The sequence below is a fragment of the Rhinolophus sinicus genome, chromosome 3, assembly GCF_057876585.1.
Source record: "Rhinolophus sinicus isolate RSI-liver-muscle chromosome 3, RSI-T2T, whole genome shotgun sequence".
Lineage (NCBI taxonomy): Eukaryota > Metazoa > Chordata > Mammalia > Chiroptera > Rhinolophidae > Rhinolophus > Rhinolophus sinicus.
In genome coordinates, this window is record NC_142503.1 from 172,319,522 (window position 1) to 172,346,677 (window position 27,156).

General features: G+C 32.3%; 1 protein-coding gene across 33 annotated transcripts in view; it reads left to right on the forward strand.

Annotated features, from left to right (window-relative positions):
• GPHN (gephyrin) overlaps positions 1–27,156 on the forward strand; it is a 431,232-nt gene that overhangs the window by 133,765 nt on the left and 270,311 nt on the right. For all 33 annotated transcript variants that reach the window (XM_074327330.2, XM_074327331.2, XM_074327333.2 and 30 more), the window contains exon 3: positions 7,858–7,915. In XM_074327330.2, the coding sequence (XP_074183431.1) occupies positions 7,858–7,915 (58 nt within the window). The remainder of the gene's footprint in view (positions 1–7,857; positions 7,916–27,156) is intronic.

Sequence of the window (27,156 nt, forward strand, 5' to 3'; positions counted from 1 at the left end):
ACAGAAACAATGGACAGAGCTACTTAAAGCAAAGATAAGTCTTTTACTCAAGAAGTTATATGCCTGGGCGTGACTACCCACCATGACCTGCCCAGTTAGGAATTTAGGATTTATTACAGCATGCCTTTTTCATCCACATGAGGTATATTCATATACATTATTTAATTTGCTTCTAGCAGCAAAGGTATGAGGTAGGCAGGTTGGTCATGATTTTGCTTACTTTACTGATAATAAAATCTTGCTCTCCGGGAGATTAAGCAATTTCCTGAAGTCTTGTAACTCGTTGTTAGTAATAGAGCCGTTGTCAACTTAGGGTTTTTTTTATTCTCTGCCAGGTGTTCTGTAGACATATTTGAAATATGCATTGAAACTTTCTCTAAAATATTAAATACGGAATGTTTACTCTTCATTTTTTTAAAAACCAAGTCCTAACTATTATTTATTAATTTAATGTTCCCTGCTTCCCTCTAGTCTACTCTTCTAAATCAAACCCTCATTATCACATACATGAATTATTACAGTCCCTTTTCTGATGTTTCTATCAGCACTCTCTTCCTCATGTTCCAATATTGCTTCCAAATTAATCTTCTTGTGATGGTTAATTTATTTTCTTATTTTTAATTTTTAAACCTCTTTCCTTTTTTTAAATTTATTTAAGTGTGTTTTTCCAGGACCCACCAGCTCCAAGTCAAGTAGTTGTTTCAATCTGGTTGTGGAGGGCACAACTCACAGTGGCCCATGTGGGGATCGAACCGGCGACCTGGGTGTTATGAGCTCTGCACTGTAACCAACTGAGCTAACCGGCTGCCCTTGTGATAGTTAATTTTATGTGTAAACTTTACTAGTCTAGGAGATGCCCAGATAGCTGGTAAAACATTATTTTCAGGCGTGTCTGTGAGGGTGTTTCTGGAAGACGGTAGCATTTGATTCCGTAGACTGAGTGAAGAGTACCCCCTTCACCAATGTGGGAAGGCATCATCCAATCTACTGGGTGCTTGAATAGAACAAAAAGGTCAAGGAAGGGTGAATTTTCTCTCTCTTGAGCTGAGATGTCCATCTCCTCCTGCCCTTGCACAATGGAACGCCTGGTTTTGGGCCTTGGGACTCTAAACTTCACAACCATGGTTCCCTGGTTCCCAAGCCTTCAGGCTCAGACTGAGTTATACCATCTGCTTCCCTGGTTTTCCAGCTTGTAGATGGCTGATTCTTGGAGTTCTTAACCTCCATCACCTATGAGCCAATTCTTACAATAAATCTCATATATATGTATATCTACATGTATATTTATATTCATATCCATATCCTATCTGTTCTATTTCTCTGGAGAACCCTAATACACTTCCTAAATCTGCTTTCATAAGTTGTTTTCCTCATCAAAGTGATGTCAATTGCTCCTCATTGACTTTATAATAACAACTGTTTCTCAACCTAACATTTAAGACTTCCTTGGTTCCCCACCACCACCAATTTTCCAAATCCTATAGGCTACTTCATTTGAACATACAACTTACTACCTTAACTCATACTGTGCTTCTCACATAAAGTACATTTCCTCTTCATCTCTATGTATCTAACAGTCCATTTTAGGCCCTAAATGAATTTCATTTTTTCTGTCAGATCTTGAGTAGCCATTCTAGTCCTGATTTCTATATTCTGTACTATACTATTTGATAGATCTCATTGTGTGTATCATTTATTGTCAGTTTAATTATAGGTTGCTGTACTTAATTATATCACATTTTTATAACTATATTGTCAGTTTTTGATAAACGAGGATGATGACTTAAACTTTTTTGCATTATAAACTTTTTTCTTTGTATTCTCTTCAGTACAAAACACAGTGCTTTTCATATTATCGGTGCTCATTAAATTTATTTGAATTAAATAAAACTGCATAATTATTACTACTATTAAATGAATATGTTGGAAAGATAGGTTAGAGCAGAACTAACAGACCTTAATATGTATTAGAATCCATGGTAAATATATTGTGTGTACTTCTAGAAAAAAAAAATGCATTCTCATTTTTTATTTGGCTTCTACATTCCTCTACTGCAGGGTTTCTTGGTCTCAGCATTATTGACATTTTGGGCCAGATTATTGTTATGGGAAGCTCTCCTGTGCATTGTAGGATGTTAAACGGCATCTCTGGCTTCTACCCACTAAATGCCAGTAGCACCAGCCAAGCTGTAACTAATAAAAATGTGTACAGACATTGCCAAATGTCCCCTGAGAGCAAAATAACTGCCAGCTGAGAGTCACTCTGGTGGTTTGAGCAGATTTCTTTTTTCAACAGAGCGTAAGTATGTAGATAGGGCAATTAAAATTAAAATCTTATTGAAAGTGACTTTGGTTCTTTCTTAGTGTTTTATTGAATTTCCATTCTATTTCAGATGCATGTTGCTGGACAATAAAAAATGCTATAGGGATATGCTCCTTCAATGCTATTCAAATTTATAACTTTAGTAGCTTCTAATATCTAAGGTAAATTGTCAGAATGTTGAATTATCTTTGGCAGGAAGCCTGCATGAATCACTTAGTGGGAAACAGGGAAAACGTAGGAATAGAGAAATCAAAAGAAGAGAATGAACAAGGTACATCCTTAATTGTTCATCTTTCTCAATGTAAAAGATCTCCATAATATTTATTCAACAGTTATATATAAAGTGCCTTATAAATGCGTACAACAATACTAAACACTGAGTGGAATCTGTTTTTGTTGTTAAAAACGTAAGAACTGTTTCTTCTTTCTAAGTAATTTATAATGCATTGTAAAATAGCACACACACACACACACCAGAAACAATAACAAAAACAAGACAGTATATGTAATTACATAACAAATGAATTGGGATAAGCAATGCATGTTAAAGGTCTGTAGAAAAAAGAGATCATTTTGTTTTGGAATGATCATTTTCCAAGCAGTTTTCACTAGAAGTATCTTGTGTTTACTCTGCTCTTTCTCTAAAAATTAGACGATCTTTGTATCGTTACTCTCATTCAAATTTTGACCACAGTTTAGAGCACATTTCATGGACCTGAAGTTGAGATATTCTCCAGCCGCACATTCCTCTACCTGCAAGTTTGGCATCAATAATATAGGGTAATGCAATACTATGGGTTCCACTAACCTCTCTGCAATTAACTTGGAAGTAAAAATAAACTTTTACTGCTGAAAATCATGATTAGCAAACCTTTTTTCCCTGTTAGTCCTATTGTTTATTTGATACTGATAGAGTTTGAGAAGGAAGAATAGATATGTTTGAGGTGAGGAGAACAGAAAAGTTTGAAAGATAATTGGTGGTTAATGAGAAGAATAAAAACATGAAAACATCAGCTATAGCTCAGCTTAGTTAAATCCTCCACTCTCACTTCTGACAAACATTAGAAGAGAAATCAGAGTTTTCCACTATATAAACAACGTCCTTAGTTTATGTTGTTTTTCTTTTTTTAACTTAGTTCTTATTTTTTATTAAAGTAATGCATTCACATGTTCTAAAAAGTCAAATGATGCCAAAAAACGCTCAGACCATTAAAATACAGCTTTTTTTTTCCTGCTACTTCCAGAAACAACCACTTTCTTTTAGTTGCTTCTTCTGATATTTACATACTCATTTCATATTGTGTCTTTGCTGTATGAATTTTAGACTTTATGTGTTTACTTTTGTATTAGTTTTCTTCGGCTGCCATAACAAACTGAATGGCTTACACAAAAATGTATCTTATAATTCTATAGTTCAGAAATCCCATACAGGATCTTACTTAAGCCAAGATCAAGATGTGGGCAGGGTTGCATTCCTTTCTGGAGGCTCTAGGGGGAGAAACGGTTTCCTTGCTTTTTCCAGCTTCCAGTGGCCACTTTCTTTTCTGAGCTTGTGGCCCCTTCCTTCATCTTCACAGCGACCAACATCAGGCAGGCCAAGTCTTCACACTGCCATCTCTCTCTGATTCTCTCACTTTTAAGGGCCCTTGTAATTACATTGGGAACACCAAGATCATCCAGAATAAACTCCCTATTATAAAGTCTGATGATTAGCAACCTTAATTCCATCTGAAATTTTAATGTCACTCTATTACGTAACCTAACGTTTTCACAAGGTTTATGTATATCAAACCATATGTTCAGAAGAAAAGTAAAGAACTGTTTAAATATTTTTGGGGTGTTCAGTAGGCATTCTACTCAATGTGTTCATCCTCAGGAGTGAGCATGAGACAAGAGACTTGAATCTATAGTCCCCTTAGTTGGTCCTAGGTCACTAAGTTCCTCCTATACTGTGAGCATCTGGTCAAACTAAGATTCTGGTATTTAAAAACACATGTTATTGATACAACACAGCCTCTAAACTTAAACTAGCTACTTCAGCCTTGGCTCAATTAAAGAAATAGTAGTCTGTTCCGATTCTGAAATTAATACTATGTCTGTTGGAATTCTAAGATGGGTAAGTTTTGGAAATAGCAATGATGGTGTCACATCATTGTGAATGAAATTAATGTCATGACGTAATAAATTGTACACTTAAAATGGTTAAAATGCAAATGTGTTAAATATACTTACCACGATAAAATAAGGGAAACAAAGCTAGTTGACCATAAATGTGACATTTATTCCTGGGTTTTCAATTGCTTTATGTCTATCCTTATACCAGGACCATATTGTCTTGTTTACTGTAGCTTTGTAGTATGTAACTTCAAGTCAGTTAAGTGGGAATCCTATAACTTTCTTTTTTTTCAAGATTGACTATTCTATGTCCCTTGAATTTTCATATGAATTTCAGAATCTGCTTATCAATTTTTGGAACTGAGTTCTTAAGCCCAATTCTGCTATTCATAGTTGTGGGACCTTTGAAAAACTGCTTGTCTCATTTTTTTTCATAATCATTATTATAGGCTGTGAGAGTTAAATGAGAAACTACCTGAAAAGCCTGACATAATACTTGGCATATAGTAAATGCTTAATATACTATTACTAGTAGTATTGCTACTATTACCACCACTGTCACTGCCAATGTAGTGCCATTTTTATATATTGACTATAGTAAAATAGAACTGCCTCAAGTGTATTCTTTCTTTTACAATGAGGATACTGTGTTGTAATGGAAAGAACATGAAATTTGGAATGAGTCTACCTGAGTAGTCACTATGGACTACTGATAGTATGTTAAATTTATAAGTATTTTAAATATAGCTGTGTTTCATGATGCCATGAAAACAGAAATGTCATTTTCAGAAATCAGTTCAAAGGTCAAAATTACTGGTTAGGATAGTTACTATTACTTTGGTTGTACGCAGGGAATTGGAAAAAAAGATGGGTTGAAGTAAGTTTATTCTTGAACATTTTTTTAAACTTACTTGCTTATGACTCAGTTTTCTTTAATTACTTCTAGATTTTTCCTTTTTATTGGATTTTTTTTCTAGTGTTTCTATCAGCTTTAATCTCCTTTCTCATTTCTATGTTTAGTAGTATAATACAGAGGCCCTTCAAGCTTCCTGCATTTATAGCCACTTGATCATGTGATTATTCTACTATTTTGTCAGTATACTATTCATATGCATAATGTTTGTATGTCATGTGTCCATTTTAATCCACGTAGGAATGTGTTAAATCATATATTTCACCTGTCTCTTTAACAGTCAAAACTGTTATCATTGGTTAGAAGTTGATGTAGGAATACTAATCTGGAAGCCAATTTCCCTAGGTTGCGATTCCAGGAAAGGCAATATTTAAGGTAGTGTTAGTCAACATGAATCAGAAAAATGGGTTGTTTGTTGAAGTAGAATTGAAGTTTATCATAGCAACTTTGTTTTTACTTTTCTTCCAGAAGTCAACCATCATCACCATGGCATCTTTGAATCATTATTGTCCTAACAAATTGAAACTATTTCTGTAATATGTAATAGGTGTTATAAACTGCTTATATTATAGCCAGTCTATTTTACAATAATAGGTGCTTTAAAAAATTTTTTTATTTTGAAATAATTTCAAGCTTTCAACTTCTACTTAGCTCTATTGTAACATTTTAGTGCATGATATTACAGATATTTATTAACTCATCTGCTTCCCTACAAGACTAATTTCTTTGCATCCTCATTCTTTGGATTATATCCATTACATGATATGAACTCAACGAATAAAATGATGAACTCATTATTTGCAAGGCTATAAATTGTAGTTTTTTTGCTTTAATATCTTTACCGATATCCCAACAATCTTAACTCCTAATTGAATAGCTTTAATAATTGACAATGAAAACGTTTTTTAAATGGCTACTGTAAACCTCTTACAGAGTTATATAATTTTTTATTTTAGCAACATCTAGTACTGCTCTTTTACTAGTTATTTTAGTATGGCTTTAATTATTATGTCCTTTGTGTACCTTATATAATATGAATTAACTTAAATTTCATTAATGTTTTCATCATTCAGTCATGACACTTTAAGTCTAGGAAATAATTCTCAAATAAAGACCTGAACATTACTTTCATTAGCAAAGATAAATGGTAATATTAAAGAGTTTAAATGCAGAGTTTTCAATAACAATAATTGGTTAGATTATTTTTTAATGGAAACTAGAATGTCATTTATTAATTTACATTTGAAACAGGAGATATCCTAAAGTATCTAGAATATGTAAGCGCCTTATTTATGATACTGTCTTTTCCAATACTGAGTAATTATACAGTCAAATAAGTAATCAGAAAGTTTAATCAGAAAGTTCTTTTTTAAGCACTGAATTAGAGCAACAGTAGGTAGCTATCTTGGAATTTAAGAACCTAGAGCACCTGTCTGATAGAGACATGATAGTAGCCACAAATACAAGCCATATATGTATTTTTATATTTTTAGTAGCACACTTTAAAAACTAAAAAAGAAAGAGTTGGAGTTAATTGTAATAATATAGCTTATTTAACCCAGTATATCCACAATGATATTTTAGCATGTAATCAATTTTAAAATTAAATTTTTATACTAAATATTTGAAATCTGGACTATATTTTACACTTTATGCACATCTCTATTAGCTCATTTACTTACTAGCTCCTTCGCTTACTTACAAATATTACTGAATATTTCTGTGTCTCGATTTTCCCATTTTTACAATGGAGACAGTCACAAGTGTTAAATTAGATAATATATGACTGGTTGGCAAATGGCTAAGTGTTACATAAATCCTAGCTACTTTCTAAAAAAATATTTGAAACAGATGAACATGACATGTAACGACATCACTGCCTCAAGGCAAAAATCTTATCTCAGGCATTAAATTTGTAACCCTCAAGCACTCATCTCTTTCCGTTGGACAGTGCTGAGTACACAGTTCTCTTTGACTCCCTGTTTAAATTCTTTTTTAAAAAAGCGAAATCAATATTGGTTCATCATTTGTGAAGTGTACCATACTAATGCAAGATGTTAACAGAGAAAACTGTCTTTGGGGATCTGTGAAATAGATTTCGTTACTTTTTGCTCAGTTTTTCTGTAAACCTAAAGCTGCTCTGAAAAATAAAGTCTGTTATAAAAACAAACAAACATAAAAAGCAAACACCATGTTTATTCTATTGGTTCTTGATACACCTTAGTGGTAACAGAATCCATCAGTAAAATTGCAGTTTCAGTGTCATTAAAACCATCAATAAGAGAAATTTAGTTATGGTTTAAAATCTAACTTAATGTTTCCTCTTTCAGTAGTCATTCGTTATCTACCTCTTTTTAACTAATATATGTAAAACTTAATCACAAAATGGTTGTTTTTCCTCCATGGTTATCGGGATGGACAATTATTGGTAACAGTCTGATGCTAGTGGCAGACATAATCTATATTTATACCAATTGCTGAGACTGTTTTCTTCTTCTAATTTCAGGTTGGGTGGAACTATATCAGCATACAAGATAGTACCAGATGAAATAGAAGAAATCAAGGTATAATATGGTGTTTTCACTCTGGAAAGACTGAGTATCTTGGTGGGAAGGTGGGGAAAAGAATTGCTTTTTCTTTATGTTATTGAATCTTTGGGTGTGTTAGGACAGCATTTAATTCCCAATTATCCTATTTGAATTAAAATACATGCATATATATATATACACACATATATATATACATGTATGTGTATATATATGTGTGTATGTATGTATATATGTATATATATATGTATATAAACATACATATATATCAGATTTCATCTACCATTATCAATGCATTTCTAAGAAAAATAGGGGAATCAAAAAGGAACCCTTTCCTGTGAAATTCATTGAAAATCTACTTTAAAAGGACTGTATGTAAGCATTAGTGTGCGTAATGGATCATCTTGTTTTAATTTCTTTTCCCTGTAAGCTTTCCCAATTATAAATAATCTGAGGCTTCTACGGTAGTAAATATTTCCTGGTTCCTTTGAAAACAGTACATCAATTTCAATTTAAAATTTATAGTACAATAAGTGAAAATTGACCTTTCTGAAGATTATAGCATTATTACAGTCTTCTGTCTCTTAATATTTTAGTAAATCCTATGCACTGTTAGTCTTCTAACATAACATGTAGCCCTTGTACAAAAGCAATTTACAGTCTAACAAGAACTGAACTTACTACTTATTCCATAAATGATATTTAACAATCGGATTGCAATAGTCAACTGTAAGCAATACTGAGTTAAGTTGTTAAAAATGGCATGTAAAGATCTCAACAAATTATTAAGATTGATTTGATCAACATTTCAAAATCAAGTTCAATGAATTGTAATCTTAGTAAATAATTCTTTAATTTGTTGACATTATTTTTAAATCCGTTAAGCTCATTGATCTTTATTATGTAATATTCTATTAGTTTCAATGTCAGGTGTTATGTGTAGCCAACATCAGGAATTAATGCCATGATTATATTCTAGCAATTTAGAAAAAACAATGTCAAGAGACTTATTCCAACTTAATATAAATTCGCAAAATATTTTAGATGGAAGGGACCTTAGGTCTAATCCAGATGTCTCATTTTTCAAAATAGAAAATGGGGATTAGTAAAGGTGAACTTGTTAAAATTAATTGTTTGAGGTCCAGTAATTACTTCCAGCAATATAATCAAGTATTGGTAAAAGGTTACAATAACATGAGGATATTACTTCTTGAAATAAATATTATAGTGTCAGAAAAAAATTAAACTGTAGAAACTTTAATCAATAAATGTATATATAAATAATTACACAGCATTTATATAAAGGATATAGAGTTGAAATATGTCCATCTTAAAGGTGCTCTGTCTTATTTACAATTATAATATGTTAAGTGATAAAGGTAAACAAAGAGTGCTATAATACATAGTAAGGGCACTTGGTCATTTGGAAAAGATAATCAACAGTCTTTCCAAAAGGTACACTCAGCAAACTGGAGTTCTATACAGAGGCACAGTCACCTATGAAAGCATAAATATGAGATAATATGGCACCACATCACAGGGTATAAAATAAAGACCGTTGAGATATAGGGCTGGCAGTGGGCCTTCATCCCATGTTAAAAAAAATGGGATTTTATACTGAAAACTATGGGGTGCCATTATGTGATTGTAAGAAAGAAACATAATCAGCTTGGTAAATGTTTCAGGTTTTTCCGTGATAAGTGAGAAAAATGATTTCACTGAAGAAGAGGTTCCATTTATAATATAACAAAGGAAGGAGACCAGATTGCAGTAATATAGGCACAAAAGGGTTGAAATGTGAATTAAAGTGGTGGCCCTGAGGATGAAGAAAAGACCCCAATTCAGGAAGTGGTATTTAAGAAAATAGAATAAAAAAATCCTTGGTTATTTGTTTCATGTTTAGGGGAGAATGGAAAGGTTGACTCAGGTTTCTGGCTTTGGAATCTGAATAGATTGTGTTAAATGTTAATTTAAAGAGGAGATACAGAAAAAAAGTTTGAAAGGAAAGAGGGTACGTTCTGGACTTACTTTATTTGAGGTCCCTCTCAGATAACCAGATATCCACTAAATGATTTGATAAATCAGCCTGGAACTCAGAAAAGTTAGTTCTGTCTATTGATTGATACTGAGATTTGTCACTATGGAGTTTAGTTGAGGCCATGCTAGTGACTAGAATAGCCTGAAAAAGCTGTATAAGGTAATAACAATCGACTGAAACTATTGCCTTGGAGAAGGCCCATCCTAGAACCAGAGGGTTAATATATTATTTAATTAGTTTAATTAATTAGCAAAAAAATGATACCTCTTTTTTATTAATGACTTTTCATTTTTTTTAAATTAAAGTTTATTGGGGTGACAATTGTTAGTAAAGTTACATCGATTTCAGGTGTACAATTCTGTATTACATCATCTAAAAATTCCATTGTGTGTTCACCACCCAGGTTCAGTTCTCCCATCACCATATATTTGATCCCCTTTACCCTCATTTACCACCCACCCTTTAAAGGAGTAGATTTTCATTGTGATTTTTGAAATTCTAGAGTTATAAGGGTTATCAGGAGATTTTCTGAAAAAATATTCATGGATGGCATGTAATATATGATTTTTTCCCATCAATTACTGGTATTATATCTAAAAGAGCTTCAGAGAGTTTGAGTTCTGAGGCATAAAAAATATGAAATTGATTCTTGCATTAAAATGTGTTGAAAGAAAAACTGTTATAAAATATTTCACCAACATATGATGGCACCATAACGTTTTCAGCTAAAATCAGATAGTATAATCTTTTCGATTGGGGGAAATGGGAAACATCTGGGTGTAATGTTCATTTTAGTTGGCTAATATCTCAATAATTTTAAATTATTTACATGGTACAATTGAGTTTAAATTTGAAATATGCTGTCAATATATTATAAATAATTATGTATATGTATTTTTACTATTAAAAATATATGATTGATTAATGAAACATAACTCAATTTTCGTCAGATGTGGTAATCTTTCACAATGTTTCTAGCATCAGAAATCATTATTTAGTTCATACATAGTTTAAATTAAGCATACATTTATTGATTATAATAAATCACCTCTTAGTGAATGGATGCTTGGCCAAAGCCTTAAGGGATAAAAAATACATTTGTAGTCCAATCCCAATCATCTCTTCTACCCAATGTACTGAGTTTTATTCATTATCAGTTTCTTGCTTTTATTTAGTTTTACCACCTATGTACACATTCCTAAATATTGTAATTTATTTGTGCTTCTCTTTGAATTTTATATGAATTGAATCACACTGTATGCAATCTTTTGTGCTTTGCTTCTTTTGTTCCACTGTGAGATTAATCCTTGTTGTTGTCGATAGCTGTTTCTTTCATTTTTTTGCCATGAAATACTCCATCATACCATAAATTTTTGAGAAATCCTACTGTTGATAGACATTCAGCTTGTTTCAATTTGGAGTTATTATGAAAAATGATACTATAAAATTCTTATGAAAACTTCCTGTGTAAGAGTTTCTCCGAGGTATACACTGAGGAAAGGAATTCCTGGGTTTTAAGTAATGTGTATTTTCAACTTTTCTGGATGAAATCAAACTGTTTTGCAAGGTAGTTATGTCAATTTACACTACCCCCTTGGGTATATTTATTTTAAATAGAGATATTTAAATATTAACTTTTTAAAGTATCTGTAATTTATTGGTATAAATTTATTTTTATTTATATATGAAATAATGAAGTTTATAGTCCAATTTATTGAAAAACCCATTTTTCCCCCACTGATTTGAATTGCCTCATGTATCATATACTAAATTTTTATATGTCTAGGTACACACATAGAAATACATAATCTGTCTTTTCCTAAATTTTTATTTCATTGATCTATTTATCTGTTTTTTGCTAGCACCATACATTGGGGGGTCGACAGTGGGAAGAGGGCGGTGGTGCCAGAAGGAAGTGGTACAATTTTCAAATGCTGAAAAAAAAAGAACTGTCAACCACAAAGTCTATATCCAGTGAAATTATTCTTCAGGAATGAACGGGAAATAAGGACATACTCAAACAAAAGAAAACTGAAAGAATTTGTCACTAGAAAACCTACTCTGAAAGAATGGCTAAATAAATTCTCTAAAGAGAAAGGAAATGATAACAGAAAAAGGCTTGAAACTTCAGAAAGGAAAGAAGAACAGCAGAATAGGTAAATATAGTAGACTTTATTTTTTTTAATGATTTTTCTTAAATCACATTTGAAGGTTGAAACCAAAATTATAACACCATAGGATGTGGTATACAATGTATGTAAATAACGAACACAGTCATATTTAAAATGTGGGAGGATAAATTTACCTAAATGAAAGCAAAGTTTCAGAATTTCACTTAAAATGATAAAATGTCACTACCAGTACATAGACTGTAGTAAATTACATCTGTGTATTGTAATACTCAGAGCGACCACTAAAAGAAGTATACAAAAGAATATACACAAAAATACTATAAAATAACATGAAATACTAAAAAGTGTTCAAGTAGTCCACAATAAGGCATGAAGAAACATGAATGAGAAAGAGAAAACAAAAACAGAATATAAATAATAAAATGGCAGATTTAAGTCCTAAAAAATCAGCAATTACCTTAAATATAAATAATCTAAATATACCATTAAAAGACAAACTGATATAATGGATTTTTAGAAATGACCCAACATATGTCATTCTCAAAAAAATCATTTCAAAAACAATGACACAGATTGAACGTCAAATGACAGAAAAAGATATACCATGAAAACATTAATTTTTAGAGAAAAGGAAAGTTCTCAGGTCAATAATCTATGTTTCTTCCTCAAGAAACTAATAAAAGAAGAGCCAAATATAATAAAAACAAGAAGGCAGGAAATACTAATACTGATGAATCGGAATCAATGAAATTGAAAGCAGGGAAACAAATCAATGAAATAAAAATCTAGTTCTTTTAAAACTCAATAAAATTGATAAACCTCTTTCTAGACTAACAAAGATAAAGAAAAGATACAACCATCAATATCAGGATTGAACAAACACTATTACTACAGACCTTCCATCCATTAAAGGGATGACTAGTGAATACTATGAAAAACTTTATAATCATAAATTGGATAACTTAGAAAAAAAAGACCAGTTCCTCAAAACTCACAAATTATTAAAACTAACCAAGATGAAATGACAATCTATGTTGTCTTATAACCATTAAAAAAATTAAATTCAAAATGGAAAAACTCCTAAAAAAGGAATGTCCAGGCCAGATAGTTTTACTGGAGAATTCTATCGAACATTAAAGAAGTAACATCAATTTTATTCAGTCTTTTCCAGAAAATAGAAGAGGAGAAAACACTTATTTTATGAGGCTAGTATTACTCTGATACCAAAACAAGAGAAAGATAGTAGGGGGGAAAATAAGACAAATGCAATCTGATATCTCTCATGAACTTAAAATCCTCTACTAAATTTTACCAAATTAAACCCTGCAATGTTTTAAATTATATAGCACTGCCAACTGGGATTTATTTGAGGTGTGCAAAATTTGTTCCACATTGGGAAAAAAACCAATGCAATCCGCCATAACAACAAGCTAAAGAAGAAAAATAATATGATTATATCAATTGATGCAGAAAAACTTTGACAAACTGTAAAACCCATTCATGATTAAAACTCTCAGTGAACTAGGAATAGAGGGGAATGTCCTGAACTTGATATAAAGCATCTAGAAAAACTTATGGTTAACATCATACTTACTAGTACAAGAATGAATACTTTCCTCCTGAGATCAGGAACAAAACAAAGTTGTCTGCTCTCACTACTTCTATTTAACTGAATACTACAATTTCGAAGTAGCACAATAATGCAAGAAAAAGTATTAAAATGGCACGAAGATTGGAAAGTAAGAAATAAAGCTTTCTATTTGCAAATCCATGAGTGTCTATGTAGAAAAAAATTTACAGAAAAATTCCTACAATAAATAAGTCAGTTCAATTTTGAGGATATAAGGTCAACAACCTCTCCCCCACCCACCCACCCAAAATCAGTTACATTTTCATATACTCATAACAGTTGGAAACTGATATTTAAAACAATACCATTTACAATTACTCCAACAAAAATTCAGTACTTATATATACACTTTAGAACACACAAATGTATCTGTATGCTGAAAACTGAAAACGTGAAAAAATAAAAGGACGCTTAAAGAAATGGACAGATATACCATGTTTATAGATAGAAATATTCAGCATAGTAAAGATGTCAGTTCTCCCCAAATTGACATACAGGTTTATATGATTCCTATAAAAAACCCAACAAGTTTGTTTGTTTGTTTTTTGTAGATAAACAGTTACATAAATTTATTCCAAATTTATTTGGAAAGGCATAGGTCCTAGAACAACTAAAACAATTTTGGAAAAAAACAAAGTAGAAATACTAGTTCTACCCAATGATAAGGTTTACTGTTAACCACAGTAATGAAGACAGTGTAGGCAAAAAGATAAACACATATATCGATGGAACCCATAAATAGATTCACACAAATATGTTCAATTGATTCTTAATAAAGCTGCAAAAGCAATTTGATGGATAATCTTTTTGACAAATGATGGTAGCAGAATTTGACGTCCATTAGCAAAAAAAAAAAAAACAAGGACACCTCACCCAAACCTTACACCTGATACAAAAATTAACTCAAAATGGGTAATAAATTTAAATGTGAAACATAAAGATGTTGGAGAGTAAAAGGGAAAATGTTCAAGACCTATGCTTAGTCAAAGAGTTTTTCGACTCAACTATAAAAGCACAGTTTAAAAAGGAAAATTTGATAAATTTGTACCCATGAAAAATCTAAACTTTTGCTGTACAGAGAAGCTGTGAATAAGTGAAAACAAGTATGTTGCACACTGGGAGCAATTATTTGCCAACTACATATCCAACAAAGGGCTTCTATGTAGAAGATACTAAAAGCTCTCAAACTTAACGGAACAAAAATATTTTTATTAGAAAGTGGGCAAAAAAATGAGACAAAGTAAGTTTGTTGAAAAACTATACAAAAATTTAGATGAAAGTTCATTAACTTTACAGTTATTTGGGAAAGCAAATACAGTCATACGCCAATTAATGCAAGTTGAGTATTAGCTAATTTCATTATTGCATGAACGTCATAGAGTGTACTTACACAAACTTAGATGGTATAGCCTACTACACACCTAGGCTACATGACATAGCCTATTGCTCCAGGATACAAACCTGTATGGCATGTTACTGTACAGAACAACATGAGATTAAATCAAGCACGAGAGGAAATGATGCAATCAAGAGACAGTAAACAGGAGATGTGTATTAGGCTGCTGCCGACATAGCATGGTTTACTATTTTACAGCAAACTTTTATTTTTTATAAGTAGAAAGAGTACACACTAAAATAATGATAAAAAGTGTAGTATAGTAAATACATAAACCAGTAACATAGTCATTTATTATCAGTTATTATGTATTATACATAGTTATATGCTATAGTTTTATTATAGCTAGCACTGCAGTAGGTTTGTTTATATCATTATAACCACAAACATGTGAATAATGCATTGTGCTATGTGTCACTAGGCAATAGAAATTTTTTAGTTCCATTATAATCTTATGGGAACCCTGTCTTATATATAGTCCATCACTGACTGAAATGTTATTTGACCCATGACTGTTTATCTTTTCAGTAGTGAGTATTCACATTTAGAAATGCAATATAAGTCTGTAAGTAGAGTCATTTAGTCTTGTTCGTATAGATCTTTGCAATTTCTTTAAAAATTATTTTCATTTATATCCTATTTTTGTTTCCCATTATAAATGAAATACTTTCTCTATATAGTTTTATTTTAATATTACCTATATATTTTAACATAATTGAGGTATTAGATACTTTTAAAATTGAATTATTGCCAAATCTGCAAATCATGAATGAGGAACTCGGTTGGACCCATTCCCCAGTGAATCAACCATATTTGGTAAAAATAATTATAAAGAAACAACCACTTAAATTATTTGGATATTGTTCTAAACACAACAGCAAATGAGGAAAGTAAATCTAATCATCAACTGCAACAGTGAGAGTCTGTGGCACTTAGTCATAACCTGATTCCTCCCTAACACCTTTTCAGCTTGACAGAAACTTCAGTCTGGGTAGGTATGGCCTCTCCCCTCAGCTCCAAATTAAGAGATATAGTATATCTCCAAGATGGGCAGGCCTTCATCATTTATGATACCTCCAACTCTGTCTTGTAGAGGTTAAGTTCCTGATGAGTGCAGCTGAAAGGTCAAGGACTCCCTCCACACAGTCCTGGTTCATAGGATGGAAACTCTAGCCCAGAAGCAGCAGACTGGGAATACTAGGGGCCTCATCACCCTTACCTTAGCTTGCTTGTCTGGCAGAACATGGGCATTAGGAGAGGCAAGCTGAAAAGACCAAAGGCTACCACCCCTACCCCGCACTTATAACGGTGGCTTAAAGATTTTTATCCAGGGCAATCCATAAGAACCTATTGTTCTGAAACTCTTCTCCAAGGAGTGGCCTTATTTGAAACTGAATATGGGGAAGTTTAAGCCTAAAGTCACTCTGGAAAACAATGGAGACTGTAGTGGTAAACAATTAAGAGGAGGCTGATAATTGCTCTACAAGAGCAAGAAGATAAATCTGTTAGTTTATCAGAAAGCCTGAGAAAGAAACAGCTAAAAAAAAGTCTTCTTTGGGTCAGAACACACCTCAAAGACTAGACTGAAAAACTATCTTGCCTGAATTTAATTGGATCAGCCTGTGGAGCAATTTACGTTCTTGGGCATTATTTAGAACAATAGTGCAATTGGCTAAAAATGAGTGGAACATAACAGCTGGGTGTGCTAGCAAAGAGGCAATAGAATAGCTTAACAGAGAGACCAAGTAAAGAAGACTGACAAAGAGAACCATACAAAAACCATTATCATCCCAAGGTGACTGCATTCCTTGGCTGTACCCTCTAAGGGGCAATATCAGATGTTTCATAGTGATTGGAAATAGGCTTTACTAAAGTAGCCTAGCCAATGCAGTAAACAAATAAGAAAACAACAACACAGCCCTAAAAAGGGGGATGGGAGTCAGTATCCAGAGTTGCTATAATATATAAGATGTCCAGTTTTCAACAAACATTATCAGACATGCAAAGAATATGAGAGTGTGAATTATACACAGGAAACAAAGCAGACAAGAGAAATTGCTTGTGATAGGTTCTAGATGTTGAATTTAACAAACAAATTTCAAAGCAGTCTATCAAAATGTTTTTTTTTAAGAAAACTTATAGAACACCATAATGAAAGAAGTAAAGAAAGCCAAAATGCAAATTCTGGACTTGCAAGTATAATACCTGAAATGGAAGATTGACTAGAGGGGTCTTACTCAACAACAGTTCTGAGTTGGCAGAAGAAAGAATCAGTGTGCTTAAAGATAGATCGGTAGAGAATATGCAAGTGGAAGAGAGAGAAAAAAGAATAAAGGAAAATGAGCAGAACCTCAGAGAAATGTGGGATATTAAGCACACCAGCATATGAATGTGGAAGTATGAGAAGGAGAGAAAAGAGCACAAAAGATTATTATAAGAAATAATGGCTGAAAACTTGCCAAATTTAATTACAAACATTAATCTACACATCCAAGAAGCTCCATCAGTTCCAGATAGGATAAACTCAAATAGATCCACACCCATACAGATAGTTCAGGCAGCAAAGTACCATAGACTGGATGACTCATAAATAACAGAATTTATTTCTCAGTTCTGGAGGCTGGAAGTTTGAAATCAGAGTGACATTATTGTGGTCATCTTCTTGTGGGGACCCTATATGGGTCGCAGACAGTTGACTTGTACCCTTACATGGCAGAAAGAGAACTAGCTAGTTTCCTGCCCTCTTTTTATAAGGGCACTAATCCCATTCATAAGAAATCCACCCTCATGACCTAATTACCTCCCAAAAGCCCCAACTTCAGATAGCATCACATTGGGATTAGGGGATCAACATAAGAATTTTGGTGAGACAAAAACATTCATTCATTCCATGCCATATATCATAGTAAAAGTGCCAAAAGACAAAACAAAGAGAAAAAATTTTAAAGCAGTAAGAAAAAAGACTCATCACATACCCCAATAAAGTTAACATGACTTATCATTGATAAAAATAGAGGCCAGAAGGCAGTAGGATAACATACTCAAATACTGAAAGAAAAAACCTGTCAACAAACCAAGAATCTTTTATATAGGAAAACTGTCTTTCAAAACTGAAGATGAAATAAAGACATTCCCAGATAAACAAAAAAGAATTTGTTGCCAGCAAATCCAATGTGAAAGAAGTACTTAAAAAAATATTCTTCAGGCTGACAGCAAATGACCACAGACAGTAATTCAAATACACACACACAACACTGGTAAACATAATTATATAATTATAAAAGAGCATAAATGCATATTTCTTGTTCTTTCTACTCTTTACTGATTTAAAAACAAATTGTATAAAACGTACATACATAGCTGTTTTGTTGAGCCTATAACATATACAAATGTAATATATTTGACAATAACAGCACGAAGAAGGTAGATGGGAAAGCAAAGCTGCATTGGAGTAAGAACATAACACCAGCTGGTATCTTGAATCCACAAGAACAAAATAGAAGAACCAGAAATGGTAAATAAGAAGGTTGATATAACAAACTATAAATATATATAGTACCTGTCTTCTTTCTTTTCTCAGCTCTTTGATAGATAATTATTAATTATAGCAATGTATAGCAACACATGTATGTGTGTATACATACATATTGTGTGTACAAAAATGTACTCGTGTATGTAACATGGATGATAATGCACAAAAGGAATAAAATACAGGAGTAATGTTTCTATATCTCATGAATTAAGTTAATACAAACCTGAAGTAGATTCTGATAAGATGTCCATTGTAAACTCTAGAGTAACCACTTAGAAAATAGCTCCAATTAAATATGGTCAAAAAAATCATCAAAGGAATTCAAATGTTGCATTGGAAAATATTCATTTCATGTAAAAGAAAAGAGTGGATTAGTAATAGAGGAATAAGTAGGAAACAAACAGGACACATAAAGTAAAATGGCAGATGTAAATTCAGCTATATCAATAATAACATTAAATGCAAATAGATTTAACAATTCAATCAAAAAGCACACACCATCAAACTGGATAAAAAGTTTTTATAAAGACTCAACTATAGAGATTGTATATTGAAAGATGCCACATAGGTTGAAATTAAAAGGATAGAAAGCAATGTATCATACAAACAACAATAAAAAGAAATGACAGAATTAAAATTCTTTTATTAGCTAAAATGTGTTTATACAGAGATATGCTTCCCCTTATCTACTATTAGGTTATGCAGTTAAAAAGTTTATACATAAATAACGAGATAAAGTGCTTTATTCTTTCTCGTTGTATAATTTCAATGCTTTAAAACTTTCTGAGATGGTCTGCAGTGGGTTGGATTTAGTGTTGCATGTAAATGATGGAAAACTAGGCAAATCTTTTCTGAATAGCTTTTATTATTCAGTTTTTTTCTTTTATTTGTTATATATACTATGACTATGTTTTGTTTTGGGGTTTTTTTTGAGGGTTTTTTGTTAATTTATTCCAAGGTGTATTATAACATGCATCTGTTACCTTTTTAAAAAATGATAATTATCTTTATCATTTCTAATAGTAATAACTGATTTTTATTGGTATCTTTCATCAATTTGAGGGAATTTTTAAACATTGTCTTTGACTATTGCTTCTTCCCATCTGTCTTCTCTTTCTGAGATCTAATTATACATATATTAGACCTTTTGATTATGTCTCACCTATTTGTCTTGTCCTATTTCATTTGTTTATTCTTTCTACTTTCTCTCCATCAATTTGTACCTTTTTGTTGATTTGTCTTTGAGTTTAATATTCTTGTGTTCTGTATTTTCTGACCTGCATTGACATTGTTTAATCCTGATAAAACCTCCCGTTTAGATCTGAATTTCAGTTAATTTTGGTACACAGTGACAGATAGCAATCTAGTTTCATTCTTTGCACATGGCTTTCCAATTCTTCCAGCACCATTTATTGAAGAGGTTGTCTTTTCTCCATTGTTTGTTTTTGGCTTCTTTGTTGAAAATTATCTCTCCATATTTACATGGGTTTATTTCTGGGTTCTCAATTCTATTCCGTTGGTCTATGTGTCTGTTTTTTTGTCATACCATGCTGTTTTGATTATTGTTGCCCTGTAGTACAAGCTGAAGTCAGGGAGTGTGATACCTCCAGCATCGTTCTTTTTCTTAGGATTGCTTTGGCTATTCGGGGTCTTTTGTGGTTTTATAGAAATCTGATGATTTTTTATCCTATTTCTTTTAAAAATGCCATTGGGATTTTGATGGGGTTGCATTAAATTTGTATATTGCTTTAAATTTGTATATGGGTAATGTGGCCATTTTAACTATGTTGATTCTTCCTATCCATGAACACAGAATGTCTTTCCATTTCTTTGTGTCTTCTTCAATTTCTTTGAAAAATGTCGTATAGTTTTCACTGTATAGGTCTTTCACATCCTTGATTAAGTTTATTCCTAAGTATTTTATTCGTTTTGTTGCAATTGCAAAAGGAATTGTGTTGTTTTTTAATTACTTTTCTGAGATTTCATTGTTAGTATATAAGAATGCAATGGACTTTTGTATGTTGATTCTGTAGCCAGCAACTTTACTGTATTCGTTTATTGTTTCTAATAGCTTTATGATAGAGGCTTTAGGGTTTATATATAGCATCATGCCATCTGCAAAAAGTGACAATTTAACTTCTTCATTTCCAATTTCGATGCTTTTTATATCTTTCTCTTGCCTGATTGCTCTGGCTAGGACTTCCAATACTATGTTGAAAAGCAGAGGTGATAGGGGACAGCCCTGTCGTGTTCTTGAACATAGAGCAAAGGGCTTCAGTTTTTCACTGTTGATTATGATTTTAGCTGAGGGTTTGTCATATATGGCCTTTATTATGTTAAGGTATTTTCCTTCTATACCCATTTTATTAAGTGTTTTAATCATAAATGGATGTTGTATCTTGTCAAATGCTTTTTTTGCATCTATTGCTATAATCATATGATACTGTAATTTTGTGTCCTATTATGTTCAATTTTTTATAGATTCCAGTTTTCTGATAAAATCTCCATTTCGTCTATTTTGTTTATCTTCTAGTTTCTTGAATATATTAATCATAATTTACCTTAAAATTCGTGGCTACAAACTCCGCATGTATCTGTTGTGGAGTTTTTTATCTGTTTTTTATATTAATATTGGGTCCTATTTCCTTGCATGCTAAGTAATTTGTATAAATTTATTTTGTGTGTAAAAACAACCATTTGGTAATAAAGATTTATCATCCATCATAGAGTGTTTTCTCCCTTTCTACTGATAGGCAGACAGTATGAGAAACTGGTAACTCCAGTCCAATCAGTAATTGAACTGGATTAGAGATGGGTTGAGAATATAGTGGGTTTCCATCTCCTCATGCCTGAATGATAATAGGACACTTAGTTCTATATTCATAGTTCCAGCGTAGCTCTCTAGCCAGGAGCCCACCCAATACAGGCCTCAAAAGCTGAGAGATATCACTCTACCTTCCTTGTGTACAGCACCAGAATCTACAGTTATTCCAAGGAGAAAATCAGCCATGTGTTTGAGTTTATTCAAGTTTCCAATTTCTAAATGTATCAGAACTTTCTGGTTTCTTTTCCTATCAGCAGAGATTCTCTGTCTGGAAAAGTCAGCCCTGTGGCCAAAATCAGCAAATACCCCCAGTGAAGATGGGAAAAGATAGAAATTATCAGTTGAACTCAGAGAAGTTTCCCCTTTTATGGAATGTTATTGTTGTCTAATTTATTGCTTCTGTAGCTCTCCAGAGTCTTTTAAAGTGGAATTTTTGTAATTATCTGATTTTCTTCCTACTCATTATTGTATAAGTATTGATCTGCTGTGACCTACTGCGTTCTACCAAACAGCAAAACTCCTGTATAATATTTTTTAAATGATTATGGCTAGGGTATAGAAAAAACCAGTTCTTTTGTCTATAAATCTTTTAACTGCTTTTTATGAAGCACTGTTATTATATCTAGTAGTTTTTCAGTTGATTGACTTAAGTAAGCTTTAGTAAAATACAGTCACTAAGTAAAACTTTTTTTTGCCAGGATTCTGTTTTGTTTGTTTATTTAATGTTCCAAGTATCAGACACTGTTGTAATTGCTTTAAAAATACTTATTTTAATCCTCATAAAGAAAACATATGAGGTGGGTGTTATTATTGTCCCTATTCATAAGTGAGAAAAATGAAGCAAAAAAAAGCATTTAAATGATTTGCCAAGGTCACATAGTAAGTAGTGGTGGAGTCACATTCAAACCCAGTGTCTGGATTCTTTTATGATAGTGAGATTTAGTAGGAGCATAGATAGGAAACATCATTCACCCAGCCTTTCTACATGAATATTGCAAACCCACTTAGGAACCATTTTACCTCAATGTGTTATTTTCTAATACCCGCTTCTCTTAATTGGAATGCTATTCCTAAATGTCCTTAAATCTTTCATTCACCCAGTTATTTATTCAATAATAATTTATTTAGCATTTGTTCCTTTTGTATATGTAAACTCCTTTGGTTATCTAATCTGATTTCATAGCTTTTGTTTGGGTTCTGTTTCCTAAAATAAACTTGCTATTGAAGTATAGTATTCTATAGGAGTTTTACATATAGAAAAGTACACAAATCATAGGTGTGAAGCTTGTAAATTATCACACAAGTGAACACATCTGAGTAACCACCACTCAGATAAAGAAATAAAATATTAACAGCATCCCAGAAATCTCCCTGGGCCTCCTGCCGTTCACTACAACCTTCCCTCCTCCCCAGCAGTAATTACTATCCTGACATCTAGAACCATGAATTATCTTTACCTGTTTTGAACTTTTTATTGGTGAATTGATTGCTGTGTTTCTTGTTTTATTAAATGTACAATTTAGTTATTCATTCTTTTGTTGAAGGACATTTGGGTTTCCAGCTTAGGGCTATTGTGAATAATGCTGCAAATAAACAGTCTCGAACATATCTTTTAATGCACATATGTATGCATATTTATTAGATATCCACCTAATATCAGACTAGATATAATCTAGAAGTATTGGTTCATAGAGTATGTAAATGAATAATTTTACTAGATTCTTCAAACTGTTTTCCCAAGTAGATGTATGAATTTATATTTTCATCAGCATATAATACCCTCAGTGAGAACTCCAGTTTTTATGAGAACTCCAGTTTTATGAGAACTCCAGTTTGCTTCACATTCTCACTAACATTTAGTATTGTCAGGCTCTTTTCATTTTAATCATATCAGAAAATAGTGATACCAAAATATGGTTTTAATTTATATTTTTCTGGTGACTAAAAATACTGATCATCTTTTTATATGTTTATTGGGCATTTCAATATCCTCTTGTGAAGTAACTTTTCATGTCTTCCACTTTTTAAATATTAGGTTAACTGTCTTTTTCATACGCGTATTTATTAGTAGGTATTCCTTCCATATTCTGGATATGAGTTCTTTGATACATATAGCACATGTATTCTCCTGCTCTGTGGCATCCCTTTTACCCTCTTAAAAGTATGATAAATAGAAATTCCTAATTTGAATGTGTCAGCTTGTCAATCTTTTCAGTTATAGTTAGTGAATAAACAGGTATTTGTTGAATAAATGAATGATCCTGCAGACTTTCAATGTCTAGTGCAAGAGACAATCTTATTTAATTATAAAATGTAATTTCTACATTAAATGTATGTGTAAAATTTTTTTATACCAGGTAAGATGAACAATGATAAAGGCAAGGCTCATGCCAGTGGCAACAATAGTTGAAAGTATGGGAGGTTAATAAAATAGGCTGCGCACCTTCACTGGATTGTGACTTTGTGTGTGTCTTAACAATTTTTTGTTTTCTTAACATACCTTTTTTGGGGTACAAAACCTGCTGTTATTGTTGTGAGGCTAAAATGTTTGTAAAGTACTTAGCTCGAACCTGGTGCATTGTAAACACAAGGTAAATGACAGTTATGTGATATGGTCCAGGGAGACTTGAGAAGTGAGGAATAGAAATAAAGATTAAGCCAGGATTTTAGCTTATACAACTTCATGAAAAGCACTGCCAATCCCTGAGATAAGGCATTCAAAAGTAGAATCATATTTTAGGGGAATAATAAATGTTGGGGGTCTTTAAGGCATACAGGTAAGATCCTATAACTAGAAATTTATTCGCTTCCCCAACCAAATAATTTAGTGGTTTTGTCTAGTTGTTCACCGTTGATGGTTTTCATCTCTTACCTTTTCTGGTACTATTCACTTAATTCAGAGCCCCTTTTGCCTATTTTGTCTTCTCCTCAGAGTAAGAGTATCCCAGAGGAATGATAGAAAAACTACCTATATTTCAAATATAAGAAATATCAAACTGCTACAGGTCTTCTCTCTGCTAGAGTTCTGATCATTCAGTGATCTTTTTAAAAAACAGAACTTAGCATTACCATTGTATAATGTGGAATAGGTAATTTTCCTCTCAACATCAGAACAATCTGATCTGGTAAAGGAAACAGTTCTTGGCTGTCTTTGAAAAGATAGTTTAAACCTACCTATCTTTTTGCTATTTTTTGCTGCCTATAGATAGATCAATGTTCTATTGTTTCTCTTACTAAATGTTGCATAATATCTTTACACAGAAGTCTTGGCTAAAATTCCACCAGAATATTACGCTTTCTTTAACCTTACTAGAATGAATTTCCTTTGCTATTCTTTACTAATGGATATATACATAATATTGTAACATCTTAAAGATTTTTTTTTAACCATGGTATTCTAATGGAAAGTTAAAGCACAGTGACAGTTATTACTTTAAAAGCTATTGAAAATTAGACCTTTTATATTCCACATAAAGCTAAATATAAGTGAATAAAACTGTTTCCAGATGTTTTTGTTAAGATTTTTAAGTAGAGTTAATTACATAAAATATGTTATTGGTGCCCAGTTATTTTTCTAGCAATATTCAACCTGGAATAAAATGAAATATTCAAAGGAAAAGCCACATCATATACAAAACTTCATCAGAAGTTTATTGTTGATGTTGTGGAGAAGGTGATATAATTATCACAGAAGTTCTTGTATTTCCTATTATATATTTTTTAAAGAGTTTCAGTAATTTGCCAATGGACATAAAGCTAGAAAGTCTACTAGAAATGAAATAGGCACCTAGATCTGTCTTGCCCCCAAGCCTGTTCCCTTTTAATGAAAACCTTTTCTTCTTAACCCAGTGCCTCACAGTTCAAAAATTTATAAAGGGTAAACAGTGTTTAGAAGTGTAAAAAACCAAAAACAGCATAAATGTTTATCAGTAGAGTTTTTAAATTAAATAATATAGACGATTATGTAGACTTCAAAATCATTATCATAAACTTGACATATTGTCAAATTGAAAAAGCAAGTTAAAAACACCTGTGTGTGTTTGTGTGCATCTGATATGGTGTGTGTACTTACTTATGTATGGAAATTTTTATGTAAGGATAATTAACAAAGGTTTAAAATAAATTATCTGTTAAATTGGTGATTTTCAATTCTTCAGACTTTTTTATGTTGATTGAATTATTTTTGTCTTTTTAATAAGCATATATTTTTAGACTCATAAATATCACTAAGACTATTCTCATTAGGGCCCAAAAAATTAAAAGTGGAACAAAAACTAAGAACAGGATAAAAAAACAGAACATTTTTTTCTCACCAACTGTCATTTCTAGAACCTAATTTATAATTGTTTAACAGATGATACATTTAATCAAACTCTTTTCACATAGTCACTAAGTTTTTTCACATTGCCTATTTTATAGTAGTGAGTAGAATGGTTGGAAATGCCAGATTTATAGAGGGGGTACTAAATTTTATTGACAAATAAAATAATAGATGTTTAAACTGCTTTGGGGGGAAGCTCCAATGCAGTATAACTCAATAGCCCCAATCAGAAGCTCCTATCACAAATGACAATAAACTGTGGACCAAACAAATTATAACTATCTGAAAGCAGCAGAGAGTGACCAAAAACAAGCAGATTCTGACATTTGGAAGAAGGCACTTGTTGAGTATCCCATCTTTATAACTTTTAGCCTGAGAGTAGGCCCCAGTCTGGCCTACCTGGCAGCTCAAACCTTCAGACTTACCCAAAGAACAGAGTTTGGGACAACCACATCTGCTTTAAAGTGAGGAGGGAAATCCTGAAAAGGTGAGAGCCAAAGAAGGAGCCTCAAATTATGTAGATAAGCTTTCTAGATCTCTGTGGGACCTCTGAACTGTGAATGTGCTGGGTAAACTACAAGCAGCACAGCTAGTAGAATTGCATTGAATTGAGTCTAACTGTCATCTGCTTACTAAAATAAAAACAAACCAACATTCTTCAGAGTATTATGTCAAAATCTAGTGTCTCTTCAACATATTATGCACCATGTCCAGAATACAGTCCAAAATTATTTATCTTAGAAAAAAGATAATCAACTGATACTAACCCCAGGTGACCCAGCTATTGGAATTAACAGGCAAAGATTTTTTAAGCAGCTACTACACCCAGGCTCAAGGAATAAAGGAAAATATGCTTATAATGAATGAAGAAATAGGAAATCTTAGCAGAAAAATAGGAACTATTATAAAGAATCAAATGAAAATTTTAGAAGTGAAACATACAATAACTGTAATTAGGTTCTTCCATGTCTTGGCTATTGGAAATAGCACTGCAGGGAACATAGGGCTGCATACATCTTTTTGAATGAGTGTTTTGTATTTCTTTGAATAAATAACCAGAAGTGGAATTGCTGATTCATAAGATAGTTCTATTTTTAATTTTTTGAGGAACCTCCAAACTTTTCCATAGTGGCTGCACCAGTTTACTGTCCCAGCAATAGTGCATGAGGGTTCTCTTTTCTCCACATCCTCACCAACACTTGTGTTTTGATTTATTGATGATAGGCATTCTGACAGATGCGACATGGATGGACCTGGAGGGTGTAATGCTAAGTGAAAGAAATCAGAGAGATACAAATACCATATTATCTCACTTATGTGTGGAATCTAAAGAACAAAATAAACAAACAAATGAAAAAAAACAGAAATGGACTCAGAAAACAGAAA